Raw genomic sequence first — 26,000 nt, 5'->3', positions numbered from 1 at the left:
CGTTCGCTCGGACAACGCCGGGTGATTGCTTGGCTCTATTTGCGATGTGGCGAGTACTCTGCCAATCGCGTGGCGCCGATCTCCAGCTTCGCTTCGTCCCGCAACGTCCTCCTCTGCCAGGCCGTGCATGGCTCGACCTGTAGCCTCGTTTATCGTGTTTTTTGGTGCGCAAATATTGGCATGCAGGAGCTCGGTCCCCGCTCGGTCGTGCACAATTAGTCAGCTCATGGTCTTCAAAATGAGCGCCGTGGGAGACTTGCAGACGTTAGACCAACCTACACTAAGGCACGTCGCTCTCGTCCTACTCGGACCTGATAGTGTGGGTGAACACAACACGTCGCCCGCCGAATGGTCGCTCAACAAAGCTTTCCTGCTCGGTATATCATTGAGCGAGCTTTGCATTCTCGCGCATACCATACCATCCCTCCGAGTCAAGTCCCGCGATTACACCGATGAATGACACCACGTTGCTCTCCACGTCTAGGCGTCGTGCGGGTCATCACCTATGCCCACTCGCGAAGATCATCTCACGACGGGCAATGCACAATCTCCGGCCGGGCGGCAAGGCGGATGATATTCGGACGAAATGACCGCTTTTGTCCGGCTAGGCGTCTACATTTCTGATCGGACGATTGTTTAACTGTTTGTCGCATTTCATCCACATTTCAGACAATGGGATAGTTAAACTGTACCGACCGGACGATATGCGGATTATATGAGGATGACAGGAAAACATTCTTCCACATTTCGTCCCAGACAAAAGGCGGATGACAGTGAAAATTTCGTCCGACTTTCGTCCTGGATGAAATGTAGAGGAAATAAAAACCTTCGTCCCGGACGAAATGCGGACAATATAATTGATATCCTCTTTGCGGAAATATGGATGACAGCGGGACTGTCGCCCACGATTTTGCGCTGGTGGTTGATGGATCGCCAGAGATGGACGCGCGCGCTTCGGCAGTCGCAGCTCGAGCGTGTCGGTCGCTCTGTCCTTCCCAGTCACCATCGCATTGTGAGAGAAAGACGAGTCGCGCGAGAAGACCCTCTCTCTCAAAGAGCCCTTCGCGCACGACCCGTTGCATCCCAGGCGAATTCGCGAGCGCTGAGGGACCTGTAAGCGTGCAGGCCGCAGCGTGCTCGGCGACCATCCGGCGCAGATGAGCTTGCACGCGTTGGTCGTTCTATCCCCCGCACGGTCGCAACCGCGTGTAATATACTAACGAGTTGGGCGCGCGAAGCTCATCGACCACCCGATAGTCTCAGACAGCCAAGCTCGCGCTGCCTCGCGCTCATCGCACGTAGCTACATGTGATGTGCGCGGGCTGGTTGAGCGGGCTGCGCTTTGTGGACGGCTGACGAGCACTAGCTATGCGTATTCAACCACAAAGCTACATTGATATAGACCTCCCGGCAGCTACAGTAGCCTCGCCCGGAAGCTACGCAGCGTCGCTCTCATACGGAAGCTACGGCAGCGCCCGGAAGCTACAGCAGCGCCCGGAAGCTACAGCAGCGCCCGGAAGCTACAGCAGCACCCGGAAACTACAGCGTCCCAGTGGCTACGGCTACACCATGCAATCACTACGCGAGGCAAGCAGCGCAGGCGAGTTCGCGCGTGTGTTGCTCTGACAGTGGATGAGCTACCATGCACCGTATGGGTACGTCTCCGACGCGCACGGGCCCCGACAAGCACGAGTCTACCTCAGTCTCGTGCGCGTCGGAGGGAGAACGATCCCCACGCGCCCGACGTCTCTTGCTGTAATTCTCAGAGGACTGAGCGAGCGATGTGCGCGAGTACGTCTATGGTGGATGTCGGACTAGCCACGATCCATCACCCCTAGGTCAACCTTGACAAACTCGATGCGCGAGATGAACACCACGCGGGATTGTCTTCGACTGGCGACGTGTGCTAGTTCACCTGACGGTGACGTAGACGAGGCGATAGGCGAAGGGTAAGCATGTTGTAGTACACGTTCTATGTTACACAGGTACAGGCGGTCTGAAAACACTTTAGCTCGACATGAAATGAAATAATACCGCCTGGGCTAAAACCGTCCGTTAAGCGTTCAGAGAAAAGTTGTAGTCCTCGTCGATGATGTTGAGCGAATCCCGAACATGAGGGAAAAGGCTGGCTAGCCACTCGGGGTCGTAGCAGTTTCGCCACAGCCCACAAGGAGCGACACCATCCTCTTTACGGCTCTTCGGCGTCAATACGCGCAACCTGGGAGGGTTCCCGGGTGTGGCACAGTCTCCGATTGGCTTGGCCCAGTGCTTGCGATAGATGGCATCCAACGCCCAGAAGAACTGGCATAAGGCTGTTTGCGGCTCGATCCACGGATGATCCGGATCCGAACCCACGGATCATGTGACATCTGGGGGCTTGATCCAGATCCGCATGGATCAGATCCGCTGGAAGAGCCGGAGCCGCACGAGCTGGAGCCGCAATCCACGGATCGAGCCGCCAAACGAGCCGCACTCTGTGGCTCGGTGCGGCTCAGGTGCTTTTGTGGATTTTTTCACCCATATGTGGTGTTTAAATGCATTCATAGTCATCAAAATCATGATATTCCATTGACAGATCACTACTCTACATACATTCAGTAGTTGTACTAGTGGCTATGGGAATACAATGTGGGAGGGGGCAGGCAATGCGTGTGAGATGAGCAACACGGATGCGGGTGAGCGTGACGCAGGCGTGAGCGAAACATGGAGGCGACACGGCCGTCGTGGCAATGCGGACGACGCAGGCGACGGGCGGTGGGCGCTGCGGGGGACGACGGGGACGTGGGCGAAGGCGAACGATGTGGGAAAAGACGGGTGACGCGGGGCAAGTGGGTGACCCAGACGAGATGGGGGCGGTGAAGGCGACGCGGACGAGGCCAAGGCGAGAGGGCGTGGTGGAAGGGAGAGGGCGAGGGAGGGGTTGGGGGGGCTTGCCAGCGCGGGGGAGAGGAAGGCGACGCGGGGAGGGCTCACTGAAGAGGACTGGGGCCGCGGGAGCTCACCACGACCCGACAGGACGGCCGCGCGCGCAAGCGCGATGACGCCGCGTGGACCGAGGGTGGAGCGCAAGCGGTGCATGCGGGGACGTGGGCGAGGGCGAGGGCGACGCGGGCAAGGGATGAGGCGGAGACGGCGTGGTGGAGAGACGGCCAAGGTGGGCGCGAGGGCGCGGAGGGTCAAGGGCGCGAGGTCGGGGAAGTTGCCGGCGCGGGTGGAACCTGGAAGGGGGAGGCGACGCAGGGAGCATAGGAGATGGGGAGGACTCACCAAATAAGATCGGGACCGCGGGAGCTCACCGCGACCCCAGCAATCATCTCCCCATACGGACGTCCGGGCGGACGTCCTGAGTCCTCCGCGTGTTGTGAGCTTTGACGGAGCAGCTGGTCGGCGATGCACTAGCTTGGGAGCGAGGCGGAGGGCGGCAGTGAGCGCACTGGGTGAGCGCGCATCCGTGCGTTTAATAAGGTGCGAGAGGGACGAGGGGCAGAGGTAGAGGGCGCAAGGGCGGCGCGTGGGGGCTCGAAGAGGGCCAGCGCGGCCGGAGCCTGTGTCGGGGAGGTGACGCGGGGAGCAGAGGGGCTGAGGAGGACTTACCAAACGACGGCGGGGCCGTGGGAGCTCTCCCCGACCCCACAGGGTGGCCGCGCGCGCGAGCGCGATGACGCCGCGTAGACGGACGGTTGGGTGACGCAGGGCAGGCGGGGAGCATGGGCGGCGCGGGGACCTGCGGGTTCGAGCGAGGTCGGAGACGCGGAACGAGGCGGGTGAGGCGGCGAGGGCGAGATGCGGATGATGATCGGACGAGGCGGGATGTGGGCGACGCGGGGCAGGCGGGAAACGAGAGGGACGAGAGGGATGAGGGGGACGCGGGGGACGCGGGTGAGACGCGGTCGATGTGAGTGAGGCGGGAGCTGCGCGGGCAAGATGGGCAAGGTGAGGACGACGTGGGTGACACAGGGACGAGACGAGGGCGTCGGGGGACGAGACGAAGGGGACGCGGACAAGCGCGGGCGCGAGCGCGATGGATAAGGCGCGATAGAGGAACGAGACGCGGGGAGGGAGGGCGCGAGGGCGACGCGCGGAGGGCTCGAAGAGCGAAGAGGGCCAGCGCGAGGCCAGCTCGGCTGGAACCTGGGAGGGGGAGGTGACGCGGGGAGCAGAGAAGGCGGGGAGCACTCACCATAAGAAACAGGGGCCGCGGGAGCTCACCGCGACCCAACAGAACAGCCGCGCGAGCGCGCGCCGCGTGGAAAGAGGATCGGACGACACGGGGCAGGTGGGGGATGTGGGCTTGCGAGCTGCGGGGGAAGGCGACGCAGCGGGTGACGTGGGCGAGATGAGAGACGCGTGGCGCTGAGGTGGAGGACAGCGCGGGAGGCAGACGGCGAGGTGCAGGACGAGGCCGATGCAGAGGGCGAGGTGGGGGCAAGCCCGTGGGGGATGGTGAGGTGGACGAGCGCGAGACGGGCAAGGACGGGGATAAGGAGTACTCACCAGGAGAGATCGCAGCCGCGTGAGCCCACTGCGACCCCATGACACAACCCCGGGATTTAGAAAGGCTACGCGCGTGCGCGAGATGACGCCACATGGACGGAGGGTGAAGGGTAAGTGGAGGAGGACGCGGAGGACAGGCTGGACAGGAGGAGGGATGAGGGACGGACAATCGGCGCGCGAGACGCCGCGTTCGAATCCGAACGGCGAAAAGTGCCTAATCGGGATGGATTCCCGCGTGCAGACGCCAGACGCCGGCGTCAGATGCGCTGCCAGTGAAAGAAACTAGTAATGTATCAATATCCCCGTCGGTTTTGCACCACATCACACACAAATTATATCGTTAGAAAGCCGCTTGAAGTGGCTTTCTATTAGCATAGCTTTTGTAGTATATGTATTGAGAATCTGCGGATAATCCGTGGATCGAGCCGTAGATCCGCCAATTTTCAGCCACCTTGATCCGGAGCCGCTAGGAGCCGGAGTCGCAGAGAGCTGGAGCCGCCCGGCTCATGATCCCCGGCTCACGGCTCCGGATCATTGCGGGTTTACCCGCGAAGTGAGCCGGAGCTGCAAACAGCCTTAGAACGCGAAGTGTTGGGCGTCCATTCGAGAGTGTCACGACGCGTGCGTCGGTCCTGTGAAACACGCGAGTTAAATATCGGTGCGTGGTCTAGGTGCGTCGCGCAGATGATTCACGTCGTACAAAATCCAAACACCTCGCGGGACAATAGACTGCCACGCAATGATATCTGGTGTAGTGGTGTCTGTCGCAGAGCGTATGAGCCACCATTTTCAACGAAGGGTAAATACTCACATATTTTCAGAGGAACAATGCCTGTGAAATGGAAGTTGACGCGTACCTCTGGAGCACGAAGCTCCAGGACCCGTGGGGGACGCAAAGTCCCCCACATACGCGTCTCCAAGCCCCCTCCTGGACACGAGGCTAGCTCGCCTGAACCGTTGAGGGGGCAACGTCCATGCCAGGCCACGCTGCAGGTAGGCCCGGACAAGGAGACGGAGATGCGACCGGTCGCGGCACGCGCAAAGGAGGTCCAGACGCGCAGACGCACATTTTGAACGCATGGGCACGTGACCATCGCGCGCGTCCCCTGCGACTCGGGGCCGTGCGTCAGCCTGCGTCTATAGACTTCTTTCCTCCGCCCATTATCTTGGCCATACCCCGTCCCACCCGCCTTGCTCCTCTCGTCCGCTCACCCTCCGTTCAACCTCTCTGCTTGTCGTCTCTTGCCGCCCCTTGATGCCGCCATCCTCCATATGCCATCGACGGCCAACTTCTTGTTGCAACCACCTTGCTCGACTTCCCCCGTCCAAGCGCAAAGTTCCACAAACGCAATGTACGTCTGAGCCGCGTCCGCCTCACACCGCTCCCCTTCTGACCGTGCAGCAGGGCACGAAGAAAGCCGCGAGCAGCACCGCGCCGGCCCCCAAGCCTGCGCCCGCGCCCGCTGCAGCGTCGGCGGCACCGGCGCGGGAACGCAAGACGCACGCGGGCGCGAAGCTGCGCGTGAAGGCGGGCACACGCAGGTGGGCGACGGCGTGGGGGGGGGGCTCGGCGGGCTACCGCGCCGCAGGTCCTGGACCAAGGCCTTGTCGCCCACCTCCGCCTCGTCCACTTTCGCGTGCGTCCCCCACCTCTTCACCACCCACCACCTCGCCCCGCGCTGCGCTTCTCCGCGTCGACACCTACGGCATCCGGAGGACGTCCTCCCCCCGGAGATGAGGATATTGAGGTTGCCGTGAGTTACGGCACCCTTTTTTTAGTTCGGTGAGTACGCCCGTCACCCATCTGCCTCACCCCCCTCTGCTCTCCTGCATGTCCAGCTCGTTCGTGCGGTGACGTCCACGTCGCCCGCCTGCGCCTACGCTGCCCCCTCTTCCTCCAGGTCCTCCGGCTCCGCGTCTTGTCAACCCTATGCGTCGTCGTCCTCTGCACCGGCCTCCGCGTCACCCACATCTACGACGCCCACCCCCTCCTTGTCCGCCTCTGCACGCATCACCCGAGTCCCCATTGCCCGCCTCCTCCAGCGCCGCCCTCCGTCTGGCCGCCTCGTCCTCCTCTTCACCGGTGTCCTCCGCCTTGCCCACCTCCGCGTGTGTCGCCCTTGCACCGCCCACCGCTCTCCCAGGGTCTCCCTCCACTCACTCACGCCCGCCAAGTCTGCATCCGGGTCGGACGCGAGCTCGCTCGTCGCGTCCCAGTGCGCATTGGGCCACGGCCTCCCGACGTCCGCGTCGACGTCTGCGCTCGGGCTCGGGCTCCGCTTTAGTTCTCCACACCCACCTTGGCCTGCTCCTCGGACACCCTCGCTGTATCCGCGCCCTACCACGTCGCTCGCCCCAGCAGCCCTCCCGCACGCCCCCCTACACCGCGCACTTGACGCTCGCCCCCGGCTCTACGCCGCAGACCCCCACGCGCAGCAGATACCCGCAGACGGCCTCGCCCCGCCCGCCCGCCTCGCTTGCCTCGGTTCAGATCACCCACCGCCTCCCCCGCCTCGTCCTGGCCCTCCGCCTCGTCCTCCCCCGCGCTCCTCAGAGCTCCCTGCGCGCCCGCTCCCCCCGGCGGCGGCGGGCATGTTCTCGTACTCCACGGTCTCTCGGCCGTGCTTAGATACTCAATGTTGTATACTAATATCTACTATTTATAATCTTTATATGATACCAGTACACTACCTGAGGGTAACCCGTGGAGGTAGACCCTCGGACTGAACCAGCGGACCCCCATGTACCCTTATCCGCGCTACACGGGTCACGGTATCTGCGGGTAAGGGTACGGGCAGCCCAAGGGTGTGGTGATCCTACCGGAGTCCCGCATGTCACTGCCCGCTGCGCACGGCGCCACTCATCCCACGCGCACACGAGTGATAGCCTGACTAGTTGCGCACGGGATAGTCGAGGTATAGCGAAGCGGCAGTTTACCTCACGCCCGGGGCGATAGTCAAGGGACAGCGAGGCGGCAGTCTACCACACGCGTGGGGCGATAGTCAAGGGACAGTGAAGCAGCAGTTTGCCTCGCACGTGGGGCGATAGTCGAGATACAGCGAAGCTACAGTTTACCTTGCGCACGGGACGACAGTCAAGGGACAGTGAAGCGGCAGTCTAACTCTCGCATGGGGCGATAGTCAAGTGGCAGTCTGCCTGTCACGTGGGGTGAGAGTGGAGAGGCAGTCGAGGGATAGTCATGTGCTAGGCAGCCTATCCCTGGGTGCGACAGCGATGCGAAAGGCAAACAAAAGGCTAAATTTCGCGTCGTGCGATAGTCATGCGTCGCTCAAGACAAAGGAAACCTTCCACATGGCTACGACAACTCTATCATCACGTGAGAAATGGGGCCCGCGCCCGCAGTGATAGCGCGAGGTAGAGGAGGGCAAGGTGGAGTGAGGCGGAGGAGAGCAAGGTATCCGAGAGCGAGATCGAGGGTGAGATCGAGGAGGTAAATGTCGAGGTAGCTGTTGAGCATGAAGCCCTCGACGAGTGCAGCTCCGGGAGCCACGGGCCGTGGATGGCGAGCACCGGAGTGCGGAACGCGCAACTGGGATTGGAATGAAAGCAGGGAGGAAACAAACGGGACAAGGGTGGTGGCTCCGGGTAAGGCGCTCGAAAGGCAGCGCTTAGTTGGAAATACGACCACCGGGACGAGCGACCTCGCCGGATCAGCTACCCATTCCTCTTCTCCTCCCCACCCGAACCTCTTCATACACAAATATACGCAATTCGCGCTCTTGACCGACACATCTTTCCAATGCCGTTACTCTACCAACCGATGGTCCGCCTTGCTCACCATGAGGGACATTCCGACGCAATAACGGCAGTTGCATTCAGCCCCAACGGACAAATGTTGGCATCCGGAGGTTTAGATGGACGTCTTTGTGTTTGGACTGTCAGTGACGGGGTGCTAAGGTATGTATTCTCCGGCAAGAGCGCCGTTTTGTCGCTTCTGTGGCTTGGTGGCGGCCGTTCAATTGGGGAAATGGCCTGCGGATTGGAGAATGGTACCATAGTGCTCCTCCAGATTCAGACTGTATGTCGTTTCTTTGGCACACGATATGATGCTCACTGTACCTCGCAGACTTCGATCAAGGTGGAGGGATTTTGGGCCCACCGCTATCCTGTTGAGCGGCTTGCTTTCGAAGACAACCGACTAGCTTCTGGGGCTCACAAGGAGGTGAAAGTTTGGACGAGAGCACGGAACAGTGAGTTTTACATCGAGGGGTTCGTAGTACCCCAGTCACTCAGCTGATTTGTTTTGTTACAGGCTCGTGGCGCCACACTGCTACGCTGGAAACTCCTCCCAGCAGCGCCTACACTACGTCGCATCGTGTTATTGTTACAAGTCTTCACTGGACACACGATGCTAAGCGACGTTCAGTACTGTTGGTCACGTATATGAGCCACGGGGTAGTGTGAGTAAAACCCGTTTTTCCACAATGCATCAAGTCTCACCCTTTGCGCAGAGCATTTGACACTCGCGGCTGGACCCGTGTGGGATCAACACCTCTCCCAGGATGCATGTGAGCTACAATATCAGTCTGTGGATTCGTACACCTGACTTATGATCTTCATTGTAGCGCCAACGCCCATCTGAACGTCCATGGTGATTTATTGGCTGTGTCCAATTTATTGACAGGTTTCGAGTTCTTCTCGATGCCAAAACCTGGGGAGGTCCGACCTCTATTCTCAGTAAGACAAGATGCCAGCTCTGGGCGATGTATTCCTGTTCAGTTCGTACACGGCGGAGGTGCCATACTTGGTGGCGCGTTCAAAGGCAAAGTATGCATTTGGGACATCCACTCCCGGTTGAAACAGCCTTTAGCCTTCCAAGGTCAGAGTATCCCATTCTTGAGCAATATGCAGCCGGCTCATTTTCTCTCTAACAGACAATGTTTCAGTCCTGGCCATTGATGTGCGTAGATGCTTCGACACGGCCATAGTGCTAACTGATCATAGACCCTACAGAGCTATTTACATACTCAAACGGATGGTTTCTTCCTTGCTACTGGTGCCTTCAGACACGGATATCCGTGCGAGGTAGTTGTGTGGAAGGCCGAAGAGGCTCGTGAGTGCCCATTTTCACACACATTTTCCTACTGACATACATGTGTCACCGATGCCAGGAGTTGACGGCCCATCTATTCCCCATGTCGCTCAAAACGATAGTGTTCTTGCTACACGAGTCTGTACTTTGGTGAGACATGCAGTTTAGCTTGAATGGGTATAGAGTTGATGGATACATCCGTAGCTCGGTGTGGCTTTGAGATGTCTCGTCACTGTAATTGTTGTGGTCGCGTCCATTCTGTACACGTGGCGGCAGTACAAAGCTTTGTAACTTCCGGCAATCCATCCGAGCTTATTCACGCCCTTCATTATCGCTAGATCAGAGGCTACCACTGTTCAAGAATCACTCAATCGGCCTTGATGCCGTTTGTGTTACAGATGCGTATATCTGACTCTGGATGCCGTCTCAGCGACTGACACGCACACGAATAGCTTCTGCATCATGCTCGCCACTCCGTCAGACAACGTTTTCGTCCACTTACCGACTGCATGCATCACCCTCGCCATCGTCTTATTAGCATATGGGTTCCTCGGGCATATGTGGATAGCGCACGCTCCACCCGAACTCAGCCACTCCTTCTCCGCCGCCACTCGAATCCGGGAAGACGGTCCGACTGTGCTTCAATACTCCGCTTTAGTACCGTCTGGTGATGGTGCTATGCCTACGATACTTGAAGCTCATTCCGTCCATCAGGCAGCTACACGGTATGCATTGGGTAGATATGTCGTGACTACATCTCACATTGTTGCACAGGGCGAACATCAAGACCCCGCCTCTGCCATTATTCGGTCAGATGGATGAGCACGTCTCCCCAATACACCCACCGATACCTACCACCACTGGGCCAAAACGCAAGAGCTTGCCAAAGAAACCAGAACTTCCGGCTGCGCCTGACCATACCGATGAGGAGTCCGTTGATGAGACCGAAAGTGACCCTTGTAAGTTGGCTCTCCACACGCCCCCACTCTACTATTCACCGACTGAGGTGTTAGCTCAAGATGGCAAGCGGATGGCACCTTCCCAATCTCGAACTGTTTCAAGAAGGACCCACACCCCATCTACGTCTGGCGCTCGTCACGCCGCTCAAAGAACTACGGACAACTCCAATGGGGCCGTCTACGTAAGATTTGCCATTGACTGCATTACGAAACCCTATTCTTACACAATGGGTACAGCTCAAGCGGAACTCGAAGAAAATCCGTAAGAGCAGGAACGGCCCCGACGACGAGCAGTACACGTCTTGGTTTGAGACGTCCTCGACTACTCCGATTTCAGCACCTCCTACGCTTCAGGGACGGTGCAATTTGCAGGTCGGAGATCTCTTCATTCACAAACTCCAGAACAGCAGCGTTGTACAGCTATGGCTGTACGATGCAGACCAGTCAGGTGAAGACACGCATGGTGCTTGGAAGGAGGTCGCCGCTGGTTACAAGCGCGAAGATGGCAGATACCTTACATACACTCATTTGAATGAAGTTCCGTCTTGGGTTGGCAAGGCCTGGGGTACTAAGCGTATCGCTGCCAGTGGGTATCATGTCTCTTGCGTCCTATAATGCGCTGATGTACCCCTTCAGTATCTCGTGCAGAGGAAGAACAGCCAGTATCTGTGATGCCCGGGTTGCGGCGAGGCCGTTCCCACTCGTGCCCTCGCTCTGCGGCTCGTACCACTTAGACGGCACAAATTGTCTGTAGTCATTTCCCATATATCACGTCACTCACGATTCACCTGAGCGTCCTCGCCTCCAACAATTTGAACTCGGGAATTACTACCCAGAGCAGTCGCGTTGTTTATCGAATGGAATAATAATTTGTTTGGCTTCTAGAGGGCTGCGTGCATCCTGACGTTGACTGACTCTAGAATTTTCAAGCCAACTCGTTGAGTGGCGTGGGAATCAGCCACCCTCAGCCACAGCAGGCTGGAGCGGGGATCCGACTTGTCGCCACACACCACCAATTCGCCATCATCCCCCAAGTTCGCCATCCCCCATTTTCAGCTCCGACGTATCCGATCCGCCATCCTCCACCAACCCAGCCGCCGCTCCGATAGTGGTGCGGCTTCCACGCAAGCATGGAGCGCAGGCGCAATTCCCAAACGTACGCGCTCTCTGAGTCCCAAGTCGAATGCCGTCATCGTCCCTGTGTTGACACTGTGTTTGCTCCCCTACAGATCCAACTTCACGCCGTCTCCGCACTGCCGTCTCACTTGTACCAACACTGACGCACCCACCGTCGCCTTCCGCGAGCCGCGGTCCGCGGGGGACGAGACATTCCTCAGGCCTCAATACCGCCCGGCATCTGGCGCAGTCCGCTCAGTGTCACCGTCGACCACCTGGAGAGCGCGGCGTTCCGCTCGCCCGCCACGCTCGGGTTCACGATCAGTTTCTTCCGGCCGTTCACCCATTCTCGAAGGCACTCAAGAGTACCCCACTTGTCACCTAATCATGCAACACTATGGGCACGGACAACCGACGCTACATTCTCAAGCTCTTGAAGATCTTCCACATGCTCCCTCCGCTGCCGGCTATCGCTCGTATCCACACGTCCGGGGCAACAAAGCGTGCAGTGGCTGCACACATCGCCCTCTTGTTAGTACTGTCTCTCAGTGGTTTCCCGGCCATTGAGTGTGCTCTTTCTTTTAGGCTCCGCCATGCCCCCATACAACTCCAGCATCTTCAAGCAGATCATCGACTCGGTCTTCATCCATGTCAACCCCGTTGCAGGGTATCGAACGGCCGGCGGGTGGCCCGTAGGGAAGCTTGGGTGTGGACCAGAGTATGTGGTACGTCTTGCGTGGTCTTCTTCCGTCACATCGCATGCATCGTGTTCATCCCACTCTCCCCATTCCCTAGACCATGCTGTTGTTTGCGTTCTGGCCCCTGCTCAAGCTCAAGTTTGTTCTCGCTTTCGCTTTCGCCTCATTCGACCTCCGTCCTAGAGAAGAGGCGCGGCTTCAAGACCTTGCTCCTCAGTGTTGTCATCGCCGACGGAGGCCGTGGTTGGATTGAGATAAATCAATCAGCCATTCAGTATTCGTGTCTTGGCATCCAGGTCTTTCAGGGTTGGTCGCGTTCGTTGTCGGTAGATAGCACAAATGAAGTGATTTCCAAGACAACAAATGGCCAGAGGTAGCGACAACGAGGTAGCGAAAGACAATTACATGGGGCAAAGCAGTAGAGGAGTAGGTGACGGATGCGAAGCGCGGCCGTTTTTCACCATTTCCTTTGTACGTTATTCTTTTCGCAGTGAGCCACGCTGATGGGACCACATTCCATGTGGGTATAAAGACATGACCGTCGCTCGGAACTTCACACCCCTGCCCTCTACCCCTCTGCGATCATGGATGTAAGTTTGTACGATAGCTGTCCGTCTGCTCGTATCTGACATATGCTGCATGACAGCGTATCCTGGCCGAGATTCATCAGGTACATTGCCCATGGGAATAGACTCTCGACAGCATATTGACTTATCCACAGACCATCCTCTGCATTGAAGCGCCAATGGAGGTCCAACGCTACATCGACCACTTCCGTTGCGCCCCGGACTTTCTTATCCCACCGTTTCAAGAGGTGAATATTTACTTCTTGACCCCCGACGCCGACGCTCCCACCGATGACATCCATAAACTCAACCAACTCCTACGTTTACTCGCGCGGCTTCCCACTATCCAAAAGCTCACCATGCGACTTCCGCGCAACACCTCCGACAATACCCTTACTGGCTTCGTCTTTTCGCACCTTCGTCGACTCGAGTATTACGGACCGAGGACCGCCATTCGAGGCTTTCTATCCATGCATCTCGACCGCATCAACGTGCTTGCCTTCGATGGCATCTTTGCGCCCCCTCGCACCCGATTCGAGTTCACATCAATGGTCAACCTGAGACGGTTAACTTGTCCCGTCGCCTATCTCCACGGCGTCTCGTTCCCCCTCTTCGAGGTTCATACTTTGAAGTTGGAGCTCGACGAAGGGTCTACCTCCATGTCCGATTCCATCCAGACAATTTCCCCGTCCATCTTTCCTGCCTTGGATTGCCTCTTTCTTCAGGTTGGGCCAGATGATCAGTCGCTGTTGACTGAGGTGTCGTCGCGCTTTCCCGACCTCCTCGCCCTGTTACTAGCAGACGGCTCCAAAGTTTGGGTAAGTCTGTTCATTCGCCCGAAGCTGGACCCATTTACTTATGATTTATCAGGAAGAATATTTTGACAGGACTGCTCCTCGCCCATGGAGCGATCGTGTTCAGTGGCGACAGACGTTGAAGCGTCTAGGCTCTCTCCGTTTTCTTGCAGTTTTCACGGAGACCCCTCTCATCACCGCACCCATCGGTCACATTGGCGCAGAGCATGCGCTCCTTTTGGAGTGGAGTGGACTGGCGGTAGGAGATCTTCATCCGTCCCTGGAGACTGCGGTGGTGGCGTATGCTAGCGACTTTGGAGTTGCGGCAGAGGTGCTATCCACGTGGGCGATTGACGATCAGGATGTGGCCAGGACTGAGTTCATCGCCGGCCAGGGGGTGGTCGAGCAGAAGGTGTTCCAGCTTCACTGCGAAATTATAGGATAGACGATATACAGACTATGCTAGCGTTGCCCATACAGGATGCTCATCATCTAGTTCCGCTGCCTGCCCAAAGAACTGCTCCAACACAAGCTGAGCTGCGGCCAGTATCAAAATATGCGCCATAGTCTCGAGACAAGGCATAAATGAGGATCTTGAAAGCTTGTTTACGAGTGCGCTGTGTAGGTTTACGGGCCCCACGCAGCCGGTAAAGGCCCCAATCTGTGTCGAGATGGCGCGAGTCAAAGTATGATCACAACAACTTAGCAAACGTCAAAGGTACCCATAGTAAAACCCGCCTCCGCAGTTCAATCGCAGTGGCATGCGGTGAGAAGGTTGATGCTTTTGTCGTTCGCAGCTGCTCAAGCTCTCGGCGAAGTAAGCCAATCTGCGACATAGCCTCTTCATGCAGCTGTTCAAAGTCCTGCCGAAGAGAAGAGATCTGCGAGGCGGCTCCCTTTTGCCTCTCACTCCGCCGCTCTAGGTCTGCTGTGATCTGATCTAGAGTGGCATCATGCGTATGTTGCCGAGAACACACTTTTGTCAACCGATCTTCAAACTCCTCCTCGCGAGAGATGAGCTTCTCGACGCGCTCCGTTTGGGCTGAAAGGTAGAGGGTTGAACTCCGATAATCGGTCTTCAAGAGTTCTTTCAGTGATATCATCAACGTCGTTCACGTGTCTGAGTAAACTCGACAATCACGCTCACCTTTGATTTCTGCAACCTGCCGACCAAGAAAAGAGATTCTTTCCAAAGAATCTCGCCGAAGACGAGCAAATTCTTTATCCAACCCGCTCATTCTCTCAGATAGCTGCGGATAAATGCAATCAGACTTGACATCACATGCAATAAAGCTCGGTGACTTCATACAGATTTCTTCTCCAAAGCCTCTTGGCGAAGTGACTTCACTGGATTAAATGATATTGTCACCTCATCCAGAGCATGGTTGAGACAATCCATCTCAGCGACATAACGCTCCGAAGTGCTGAACCAGCCGGTCAGAACATCTGTTCATTTGATTAACCCGAGATTATGCTCTTACGCTCGACCCAGAGGATCCATGGGATCCGTGCTTTGCCGATGAGGTGAAGGGAGTGTGAGATACAAAGAGCTATCGGCTGAACAATGATGTAGTCGCAGTGTGGCGTGGAAGAATGCGCTGCTGAAAGGCCATGGTTGTAGCGCTGACGTTCAAAACCAACGTAGCTCGCGACCGCCATGACCCCTCAAACTTCACTCACCTCACGCGTGCACACACTGCTTAGCTACTCCAACCACCCGCATCATCCGCCACTCTCGATTGAACAAACATGTCCACCCACAAGTCATCTCAAGAAATCCCTGAAGGTCCCATTCCTAGTATCGTCACGCGTCGTTCGCAGATGCTTATTACGACCACGGTGAGCGCTCTTTGATCCGTACGAACAACCTCATACTAACTTCCTGCGCCTTATGCGGTAGGCTCTCATTGGCAAACGGGTCAAGGTAGGCCTCTGCTTAACTATCTTGATCTGTGCTGAACGGTGCCGTGTATCAGCCACAGATCTTCATAAATTCCGTCGACGACATCAAGAGTTTTGGCCTGATCGCTCAGCACAGTCCTTCCACCCTTCTCGGGGTCAGGGATCTCACAGTCTCCATCCCTCTGAATGTCGGGTACAATCCAAGGATGCTTCGGGCAAACATCAGTCCTTGTCTCAACATCGTGCAGCTCCGTCTCACGCTCCCCCAGAACACACCGTCTACCGTCTTCAGACTCCTCACCTTCAACCACCTCAAACGCTTTTACACCAACCTCCCCCATCGCGTCCTCTTCACATTCCTATCAAGGCATCCGACAATCACCGACTTGGCACTTGAGGGTTGTAGCCGCCCCGCCAACTGCCCTTTACGAGGAGTTGAGCTCCCGCTTCTCGACAAGCTGCAGTGCCCGGCTCGGTGTTTTGCTGCTATTGCTGTCGGTCGTGCTGTCGGTACCGCACGTGTCAAACTCTCCCGTGTCGGGTCGACCACTTTTGCGGCGATGGGTGTTCTCGCCGCTTGCCCAGTCGAGGCTCTCTCAATTGACTTTCATGATGATGATCACGACATTCTTGGTCGCATCGCTGTGAACATGCCAAATCTGCGCAAGCTCAAGCTTACAGAGAAGTCATGCGCAAAGGTGAGTATTTTTTTGAACTGCGACTCTATCTACTACTGAGCTTTCATATTCCAGCGACGCGCTGACTATGCTCGTCGTTCCTGGAACGACTTAGATGCATGGCACACTGCCTTGCTGCGCTTCTCGGAGCTCTCCATTCTGGAGGTGTATACTGCTGCCACGGTCAGCACGGACTCTCGTTCAGAGGGCGAGGTAGTGAATGGTTGGGCTAAGGGCACTAATATCAACTCAGTCGCCCATCCGTCTCTTAGACGTGTTACCATACTGCAAAAGCGAGGTGGACCGGAGGAGAGCCTGACCACATGGCTTCGGGAGGAGGCCGTCGGGTGGGCACGTGCCTGGGCCCCGCTGAAGGAGATATTTGTTGTGTAGAACTACCGCCATGTACGCTTGACCAACGACTTGTATATGAGCTTCGTTGCATCGGATATCCCTTGCGTGGACGGCAGCAGGAGATCGGTGAGGGTACGGCGCTTTTTCAGTCCCTGTGAGCGTGGGTATCGTTGCTGTGATGTGCGTCCATCTCCCGCTCGTCTTCATCTTCGTTGCTGACCACTCCCCGTTCCACGGCTCATGACGAGACTACTTCAGCCGTCATTGCTAGAGCACGCTCCACTCTCATTGCCTCCTTTACCGATCTCTTCCACACTTGCACCGCAAGGCTATCGCCATGCTTACTCTGCGTTCTGTACGCGTCTTGGACGCCCCCTCCTCCAACAGGATGAACGCACAATTGAAGCACAAGCTTTGCATCGAGGCGCATCGGATGTGAGATTGAATCAGGGCACTTAGACTCAAGTAATGTAAGTACCGTTCGTCTTTTGCTTTGATATTGCTGCCGGCGATTCCAAAGGCGGACGTGTTCGCTGGCAGAGTTGTGTCAGTATGCGTTGCAAATTAGGTACCCCGCGATCTGACGTATTTCTACCTCCTTTGACAGGTCTGGAAGCATACCATCGAACTGCACCGCAACTTGAAGTCGAACGAAGGCGAAGAGCTCCCTCGGGGTGCCGTGTCGTGCCGGATCGCCCGCAAGAGTCGTTACGTTCAGGATAGCACCAGCACGAGCGACAGCAGGGGTCATTCATTCAGCAAGACCGACGGCATGGGCGAAGACGAGAAGATGATCTCAGTGTTCGACAACCCGTCTCTTTCGAAAACAAGTCCTCGAATCCGACCGCCATCCTATCGTCCACACGCATCACCGTCACTGCGTTCCGTTCCCCACAAGCATCCCGATTCTCCTCGCTCTCGCTTCCTATCCGGCCCAGTCTGCCCAACCTCGCGCATCCTCCACAAGCCATGCCGTCAATGCCTTCGCGATTGCACTTGCCTACGCGCTAGAAGCTCGTTTCTTCAACATCGAGCATGTCGACAGAAGAGCTTTTCTGGGCTCTGGTTCGCACGACGGCACAGGATCACACGCCGTGTGCGCAAAGGAGGATGCCGACCGTGCGCGACGCCACTTAACGACAGGAGAAGGAGGAGGGCGGGTACCGAGGGAGGCGGGCGAGGGCGGGAGGGCCCCGCGGGGACTTGGGGGGATTTTGACGGTCACATGGGTAGCGGATACTGCGGGATATGACGGTCAGCAACAACAATTCCTCTATGACACTATGCAGTCCTCACCCTGGCGCTCTGTATCCCCGACGTCGCACTTCTAGCCCACCAGCCGCTCCCCAATGGACAAAGACAACAGCGGACGTGGGAGGAGATGGCGGCCGAGTACGCGGATCAGTCATGTTCACGGACACACTCGTGGGCTCCTCTTCCTCGAGGAAGTTGACACCACGGTCTTCTTTCACCTACGATGTGAGCACCTCTTCAAGCACTCCCTCCTCAGCCTCCATTGTTACTCACGTTCGATCTTGACAGTGTCAGTGACGCCCTCCCCTTGGCCCACCTCTCGTCCGTCTGATTCGCCTCTCTGGAACACCTGGCGCTGATATGACTCCGGATACTTGGCTGTGCAAGCTCTCCGGCCCCGGGCGCTCAGGGTGTCCAGTGTCCACCCCACCACCTACGCGAATCATGCTCTAGGGCAATGGCAGCTCACGCCATCTCTTCCCCACCAACGCTTGTGGGCACCCAACCTCCCATTGCCGATACCGCCTCAGCCGGTCGACAAGTCCCGCCACCCATGGGACACGCGCTCGCACCAATGCAGGATCTAGGCACGCACTCTTCCCCGCCGTCGCGCGACCTCAGTCTCCACCTCCACCATTTCTCTCCTCACTCGCAAAGCCCGCCCGAGCCGCAGTGCCACCCCGGGCACCTGCACGACCCTATGCAGGTGCTGCGTCGCCCCTCCGCAATGACGCTTGGCACACGCCATTCGAGGTTTTGAAGTGGGTCGCAGACGCAGTCGCCCGCCTGTGGATCACGGTTGCACCCGTCGCCAACTACGCCCTCCAGCGCTCCTCCTCCCCAGGCTCACCATAGCTCACGCTCCGTGTCCATGTTCGTGCGAGTGCTCTCCGACTTCCTGTCGCCCTCTTTAAAGCCTATCGCGCACATTGGAGACGGTACAAGCACCTCAAGGGTTTGTCACCCAAGTGGGATCCATCTGTGGAGCCCGACAGCGACACGTGCGCCTTCGAGGTGCACCACAAGGCGTGGCAGCGCACGCAAGCGTCCATGCCCTTCACTCTACCCTGCCCAAAGGTGTGCGTTCAGTGCCCCCTCTGTGGACGCACGGTCCAGGTTATCGTCAACCTCGCGAACATACACGTCGCGCTCGACAAACCCTCTTACACCGGCCGGTCGTGGCACATTGATGGCATGGAGAACGAGCATCTCGTGGCGACCAGGCTCTACTACTACCCATGAAGAACGTCACCAAGAGCCTTCTCGCGTTCCGGCAGCGCATCGAGGCGGGAGGTCATCCGTCACCCCCTTGCGCACCCACTTCCGCCGCCGCCACCCCAGCACGTCATCGGGAACCTTTCGTCAGAAAGCCCGCACTTGGCCACGTATCTCTCTGTGCAGCAGGAGAGCGACAAGCATCGCGCGGAGGTCCACCGCCCCACAACAACATGTCTGAGGGAAACGGCTCGATGGATGGGGAGGTGGCGATAAAGGAGCGCGAGCAGCAGCTCGGTGACGCACCTTTCCTGTTGCCGACCACCGGGGGCTTCTGGTATGAGTTTATTCTGTTGATGTCCCCTCTCCTTGCGCTCCCCCTCCACCTCGCCCACTCCAGCCCCTTAGCTTTTCCCAGCTTCGCACCGCTTGGCTCCAGCCCCTATTCCAAACCGTTTACATGTGTTATACTCTCTCGATTTCCCGTGCCTCATGCCTACACATACACTTCTCTCCGCTCCATATTTAAGGCTTCCTTGGCTTCCTTTTACCGGAACGAGGGGAGATCGTCGTGATCGCTAGGGAGAACGTTGGAGAACTAATGCCTCCGCTGAACTCGACGATCACGGATTACAGCGAGTCCTCGATGACCGAACATTATGAAGTGGTTATAGATTCAATGGATCAATGTTCCTTGGTTTAACAGACCGCCTATTGTGTGTTCGAACGCGCCGACCGCCACTGACTCTATTGATATAATGGGCTAGGAGCTCAACAACTAACCTTGAGCTTTGACGCCACTCGGTCACTCTCATCCCACCACCATCCTCCGCTAAACCTCGTGCTATCGCATTCCCTAGCCTCTGCTCTCATCTCCATCCGGCCGCCTTGTTTCATGCTTTACTCTGGGAATGGGCAAGAAACTCACTCTTTGCCTATGCTCTGAATGCAAGCTTCAGAGCCACTTCGACAAACACTCCGGCGCTCGTAAGCCGGGAGTGTTCATACATCTCCACGTATGGAAACGGCACAACAGAGAAACACAATTGGAAGAATCAAGGAACAGTATGAAGCTCATGGAGATCTCCTAAATGAGATCATCAACCATCCAATCCGCAACTCCAGTCCGGAGCAATCTTCGTCAGGAACTCCATTTGAAGATGACCAGGGTCAGGATGTGGAGATGGAGATGGAGCCTTTGAATGCTCGAGAGGCGGAGGTGCGCAGTGCTCTACCATTTGTCTCCTACAACCCCTCAGTCGTATTTCAGACCACCTTTGTCAACTTTGACCATGGACGCCACTCAGACTCGGAAAGACTGGCGGAAGAACTACCCGGCGAGCGGATGGATATAGACTCGGACCCGTCTGTGGACAACTCTCCCACCGAATCCCATCCCGAGGTAATTACACGTTCAGGCTTTCAGCGGCCATATTGGATCAGTAGTGACATAGATCTGGTTCAGGCTATTCTCGCTGCTCAAATATGCGCCGATCGTATCGCGGCACTCTCGCAACTAGAGTCTTCTATTGGCCTCGCATGCCGCTTCACCCCGTCCTCGTCTCAACTTGTGTTCAGCGCCATGCCAAGCTCTATACACGACCTTCCTTCCCCACTTGTTATGAAGAACAGGTATAATCACTTGTTTCTCAGCTGTCGCTATATGCTTGAGAGCTCTCAAGCGCGTCTCCGGGCAATGGCTCCGTGCGGTCTTCGGGATCCCGATGCTCGTCGCTGCGTTCTCATCCAGCAGGTATCAAACCATCTCGACAAGTTATTGGTGGCCGAAAAAGCGGGATGGGAGCATGCAAAGCTGAGTGCTGGGCTGTACGGAGTGGGAGGAACGGTTTCAGGTGCTCCATTGACGTATGAGACTGGTACGCCATATCATCTCTGATCAGTCGGTGGTGTAAGCTCACGCATATCCATCCATATGCAGGCATTTCCGGACGTCCAGCTCTGAGCCCACTACAGCCCTTCATACTCGCAGTTATGCTTGTCGCCAGTGCACTCCACACAGTGTCCGGTGTGAGTCGAGAGGCCACCAATCTTATACTGGCATTGCTCCGTGTTGTCCTCGTCGGATGTATATGCTGTTGGCCCCAAACACCCCCTGTTCCGATGAAGCTCGACAGACACTACTCGCTTCTATCCCCCTTGACATCCGCACGGTCCTCAATCGCCTGAACGTTGAGCCTTCCATCACGCAGTACACCTGTTGCCCGTCTTGCTGCATGATATATCCTCCAGACCTCGGCGCAGCCCTCATCTCCCCCGATATCCCACGAACTGCACGCACGTTGAGCTAGACAAGTCTCCATGTGGCGCACGACTGGTGAGAGAGGCCAAAGTGCGTTCCACCCGCTCGCGCAAAGCCACTACCGCTGCACCACCCCTTCCTATCCAGTCTTATCCATACCGATCACCGTTCTCTTGGATTCAAAGATGTTCTCTCGCCAGTCCGTCGAAGCGCAATTGGTCAATTCTTGGAAGGACACGGCACCACAAATCCCTGGCCAATGGACGGACATCTTCCAATCACCTGCGATACGACAATTCTGTGGGCCAGACGGTGTCCTGTTCTCAAATCAAGTGCGGGATGCCGTCAACCTTGTCTTTGGATTGTACATCGATTGGTTCAATCCTGGCGGCAACAAACAAGCAGGGAAGATGCGCTCTGTCGGCGCGATATACCTCGTCTGTCTCAATCTCCCTCCTAATATCCGACATCGCCCCGAAAACATATGCCTGTTGGGATCATTCCAGGTCCAAGGGAGCCTTCAACACATGAGATCAACCACTACTTGCGACCACTCATCGACGATCTCCTAGTGCTGTGGACGTCCGGATTATATCTCAGCTCCACTTCACTCCGTCCACTTGGTCGTCTTGTCAGGGCGGCTGTTATACCCCTCATTTGCGACCTCCCAGCACTGCGGAAGATGGCGGGCTTTGCCGGTCACGGGTCGAACCATGTGTGTTCTTTCTGCACGATCGCTAAGACAGACATCAGGAAAACCTCACTGAGCTAATTAGCTCTAGGTCATCTAAAATAGTGCTAATTAGCTGACTAGATGCAGATAGTTCATTAGTGCTAATTATTTTACCCCCAAACTAATTAGATCACTAGCCCCATTAGCTACAAGGTGGATAGATTGATAGATTGCCTAGCTTCAAGGTAGACAGGTGAATAGACGGCATACCTACAAGTTAGATGAGTAAATAGAGCACAGAGCTAGCAGTTTCAATCACACGGGCATGGAAGGGGGCAGACAGAATTATATTTGTCCTATTATAAGGTACAGGGTACAGACTACAAACAATGACCTCTCTGTTCGTGCCTAGTGCGATGATGTGGGAGACGTAGTAAATATAAGCGAGGCGAAAGACGTGAGCGAGGTGAAGACATGAGGGGACGTGGAAGACGCGGGGCGACACAGGAGATATAGGGGACGCAGGCGATACAGGAGGCGCAGGTGACGCAGGGATACAGGCGATGCAGGGGGCACGGGTGAGATACGGATGCAGGGATGCGGAGGAGGGCGAGGTGGGCGACGCATGTGACGTGGGCGAGGGTGAGACATCGGTGGGCCTGGGCGACAGACAGCGCGGATCAGGCAGGCGATGCCAGTGAGGTGGATGAGGTGGGCAACGCGGGCGAGGTCAAGTTTCATAGTGCGTGTGAAGCGGACGTGAGTCAGTGAGTGCAAGCGCAAGCGCAAGAGACTCACAATGCCTGAGAGCGCGCGATGAGCGTTAACCTTGGGGATCTCGACGGCACACTCCCGCGCGAGATGCTCGCCAGGTTGGCCTCAGTGAACTCGTGCCCGACAAGTGCTCAGCGTACGGGCTGCCTGGGGAGTCCGCCCGCAGTGGCGAACACGCATCCGCGGAACCCCTGTCAGTGCCAGGAAACGGAGGGGGTGAAGACGAGACTCGACTCACCTTCGGAGAGACGGTGATTTGCCTTGAGCTCATCGAGGGTGTCGTATTCCGTCGGGGACTTCACTCCCTGCTGCAGACACGTGTCAATGGGGAACAACGTCGTCATGCGTGGAGGGGGACCGACCATGAGCGGTGAGAAGGGTGTTGGGCGCGACACTGTCCGTGTTGTCCGTGTTGTGCCTATCTGTAGAGCATCTTGAGCGAGGACGAGATCCCGCCGCGCGACGATCTGGAGACCGAGGCAATGGCGAGAGGGCGCAAGAGGAAAGGGTGGAGCGGACGTAGTCACGCACCGGTCAAGCGCAGTCTGCAGCTCGGGAACCGGCCAGAAGCTCCCCCGCCGTGCTGATGACCATGAAGGCCTGGTCCTACTCCCGAGACGCGATGCGACGCCGCGGCCAATACCTTGGGCGACCCTGGGAATGTTAATGATGCATTGAACAGACAAGAGGGAGACGCACTAGACGTTGCGGGCGGCGTCCAGCCCCAGCCACGGAAGACCTTCCTGCAACTCCACAAAGATGGGGACGACATCGGACGTCGCCGCTGCCGCGGAATTCGTCCGCCGTCGTAGTCAAGGCCGGGTAAGAGGGAGAAGAAGCAGCGGGCAAGGAGAGAGACGGACGATTGAGGGACGGTGCTGGCAGCTGGAGGTGCGGCTCCGCTTCGGGACACGTGGGAACGGACGCGCGACGCGTGGACTCCAGCGCTTGGCACTGCCAGCCAGCTTCAACTTGCAGTCCTCATCGTCCTTATCGTCTTCCCGCTTTCCAGCTGCTCCTCTTCTATGCCGACCACGCCAGCCTCCCGCGCTCCATGCATACAAGCACGTATTCACCGTCGCGCTCACCCACTGGCTCCCCACCTCCCTCCTCTCCCTCAAGGACGTCTTCGAGGGCGCTGACCATGAAGTCGTTGTTTATTACGGTGAGCTCTCGTTTTTTTCCTGCACATCCTTTCCTCCCCTGCCCGTCTCGCGATCACATCATTCACCTCGCCTGTTTCGCCCATTTCACGTACATCGCACGGGTCACATCACGCGCATCCGCGTCGCCCGTCTCGCCCCCACCTCACCCACCTGGCCTATGTCACACATCGCCCCACCTCGACGACCTCGCCCACGTCGCCTATATCGCCCGCGTCGCCCACATCACCCGCGTCGCCCACATCGCCCGCGTCGCCCCGCCTTACCTGCATCGCCCATCATCGCACCACCCACCTTGTTCCCGCATTGCCCACCTCGCCACCTCACCCTGTCTCGCCCCCGCATTCGCGTCCGCGTCACCCGCCTGGCCCATCTCGTCCGCGTCATTCTCCCCACGTCCTCCTCGCGCCGTCACCCAGCCTCCCGCTCCCCGCTCACGCCTCCAGCTGAGCCGCCCCCAGTTCGGCGGCGCGCTCTGCCTCCTCGTCGCCCGCCCGGTGCCCAGCGATCTCCACGCCCTCCTCCGGCGGATCCGCGTCGCCTGCCGCCACGCTTGCGCTCCGCGACAAGGCCGCGCGCTGCCGCCTCGAGCGCTACGACCGCGAGCACCCCCGCGCGCTCCAAGGGGTGCGTGAGCACCGTGATCACGACGGCCCCCGTCTCTGCGAACCCGAACCCGAGCACGAGCACAAGCACGCCGCACAGTGGGACCTTGCGGACGCCGCCGGGGGGTCCCGGCACGCGATCACACCCGACGGCGTGGGCGACGGCGTCGAGTGCATCTACACGCCCAGCGCACTCTGCACGCTTGCTGCGGCGAGCCGCGAGGTGCGCACCATGACCTGGCCGGGTGCGGAGGCGCCCCGGCGCACGAAGACCATGTAGACGGGGCGGGAGAGGCGCACGACGAGTAGCTAGACATTAGTTCAGATCCGGTACAAATAGATTTGATTTAGATCTACTAGCTGTGGCAGCAGAACGACTAGCTTCATAGTTGTGAGAGGTGAAAAATAGTGGTCAAATAGTATGACTAGCCGTTCATAGTGTGCTAGCGTGAATAGCTAAGTCGTTAGTGCTAGTGCTAGTTAGCCTAGAGCTAATTAGCTCGTTAAGGTTTTCCTGATGGACTTGAACAACCTTCTCCGCGAAACTTGGTCCACACGCACCTGGCAGGAGCACCGAGACATAGCAACCCAATGGCGCGATGCGGCAAGCGAAGTGGATCGTAAGGCTCTCTTCAAAAAACACGGTCTTCGCTGGTCAGAACTACTCCGTCTACCTTACTGGGATCCTATGCTATATGCCGTCGTTGATGCAATGCACAACCTATTCCTTGGCGTCGTCCGACACCATTTCCGAGACGTCTGGGGGCTAGAGGTCAAGGACCACAAGGTCGGCAAGACGACTCGCAAATTACAGCCCCATACACCGGAAGAGCAAGCGGTTTGGTTGCAGCAAGTAAAAGACTCTCTGACGGATCGATCTCTACGAAGCTTACTCAAACCTCGCAAAGGATACCTGGTGGCATTCGCACAGCTGAACAGCATAGTGCCAAAGGCCGAAACCAAGCGTGCGTATGCCGAGGCCATGTTAGATTGGGTATAATTTTTTCCGTCATGGTCACTGGATGCCAAGCTCAGATGAAATGTTTGTTGCAGGCTTTGTCACATCCATTGGATACGCTTCTCACACCTTCGGTGCTGGACGTGGAGACGGACAACTTCCACATCACGGACGATGCTGCGGGGTCCCAAAATTCAGTATCCTGACGCCAGCCGTCATTGCTCTCATCCGTGACGACATCAAGCGCACATATCTTCCGTCATGGATCGAACGCCCCCCGCCGAATCTCGGCAGCTCATCTCATGGAAAGTTGAAAGCAGATCACTGGCGCACGGTGTGCACCATCAGCATGGTCATTACACTGGTGAAAACGTGGCCGGCAACCGCTTCTCCTCAAGATCTGGAGGTCCTGGAGAACTTTGTTGATCTCGTGATAGCTGTTGACCTCGCGCCTCGGCGAACGATGACACTGGGGCGCGCGCGTT

At 57.4% G+C, this 26,000-nt stretch overlaps 6 protein-coding genes across 6 annotated transcripts; 4 read left to right on the top strand and 2 right to left on the bottom strand.

Annotated features, from left to right (window-relative positions):
* Positions 1-2,055: 2,055 nt before the first annotated feature.
* On the bottom strand, positions 2,056-2,301 carry BXZ73DRAFT_52640 (uncharacterized protein; the record flags this gene model as incomplete). Its single annotated transcript, XM_048020848.1, has 1 exon — positions 2,056-2,301. A coding segment is annotated over one exon (246 nt), but the record flags the coding sequence as incomplete, so codon positions are not given.
* Positions 2,302-2,626: 325 nt separating this feature from the next.
* On the top strand, positions 2,627-3,249 carry BXZ73DRAFT_80413 (uncharacterized protein; the record flags this gene model as incomplete). The annotated part of the gene is made up of 2 exons (XM_048023274.1): positions 2,627-2,800; positions 3,016-3,249. The coding sequence occupies 2 exons, from the start codon at positions 2,627-2,629 to the stop codon at positions 3,247-3,249; spliced, it is 408 nt and encodes a 135-aa protein (XP_047874173.1).
* Positions 3,250-8,275: 5,026 nt separating this feature from the next.
* Positions 8,276-9,414, top strand: BXZ73DRAFT_52626 (WD40-repeat-containing domain protein; the record flags this gene model as incomplete). The annotated part of the gene is made up of 5 exons (XM_048020845.1): positions 8,276-8,533; positions 8,582-8,705; positions 8,741-8,915; positions 8,967-9,023; positions 9,081-9,414. 5 exons carry the CDS (start codon positions 8,276-8,278, stop codon positions 9,412-9,414), a joined length of 948 nt encoding a protein of 315 aa, XP_047874172.1.
* Positions 9,415-12,215: 2,801 nt separating this feature from the next.
* BXZ73DRAFT_105027 (uncharacterized protein) lies at positions 12,216-14,125 on the top strand (the record flags this gene model as incomplete). Its single annotated transcript, XM_048016103.1, has 7 exons — positions 12,216-12,347; positions 12,418-12,458; positions 12,853-12,910; positions 12,967-12,990; positions 13,042-13,704; positions 13,757-13,799; positions 13,854-14,125. 7 exons carry the CDS (start codon positions 12,216-12,218, stop codon positions 14,123-14,125), a joined length of 1,233 nt encoding a protein of 410 aa, XP_047874171.1.
* A 1,304-nt stretch (positions 14,126-15,429) lies between these two features.
* BXZ73DRAFT_80410 (uncharacterized protein) lies at positions 15,430-16,652 on the top strand (the record flags this gene model as incomplete). The annotated part of the gene is made up of 4 exons (XM_048023273.1): positions 15,430-15,519; positions 15,581-15,604; positions 15,657-16,280; positions 16,335-16,652. 4 exons carry the CDS (start codon positions 15,430-15,432, stop codon positions 16,650-16,652), a joined length of 1,056 nt encoding a protein of 351 aa, XP_047874170.1.
* Positions 16,653-24,110: 7,458 nt separating this feature from the next.
* BXZ73DRAFT_80409 (uncharacterized protein) lies at positions 24,111-25,139 on the bottom strand (the record flags this gene model as incomplete). Its single annotated transcript, XM_048023272.1, has 4 exons — positions 24,111-24,218; positions 24,391-24,759; positions 24,789-24,866; positions 25,119-25,139. The coding sequence occupies 4 exons, from the start codon at positions 25,137-25,139 to the stop codon at positions 24,111-24,113; spliced, it is 576 nt and encodes a 191-aa protein (XP_047874169.1).
* Between the last annotated feature and the right edge of the window lie 861 nt (positions 25,140-26,000).

Source organism: Epithele typhae (genome assembly GCF_022376455.1).
Source record: "Epithele typhae strain CBS 203.58 chromosome Unknown BXZ73scaffold_59, whole genome shotgun sequence".
Taxonomy (NCBI): domain Eukaryota; kingdom Fungi; phylum Basidiomycota; class Agaricomycetes; order Polyporales; family Epitheliaceae; genus Epithele; species Epithele typhae.
Note: the sequence above shows the minus strand (reverse complement) of the source record. Positions and strands in the feature narration are given on the sequence as shown.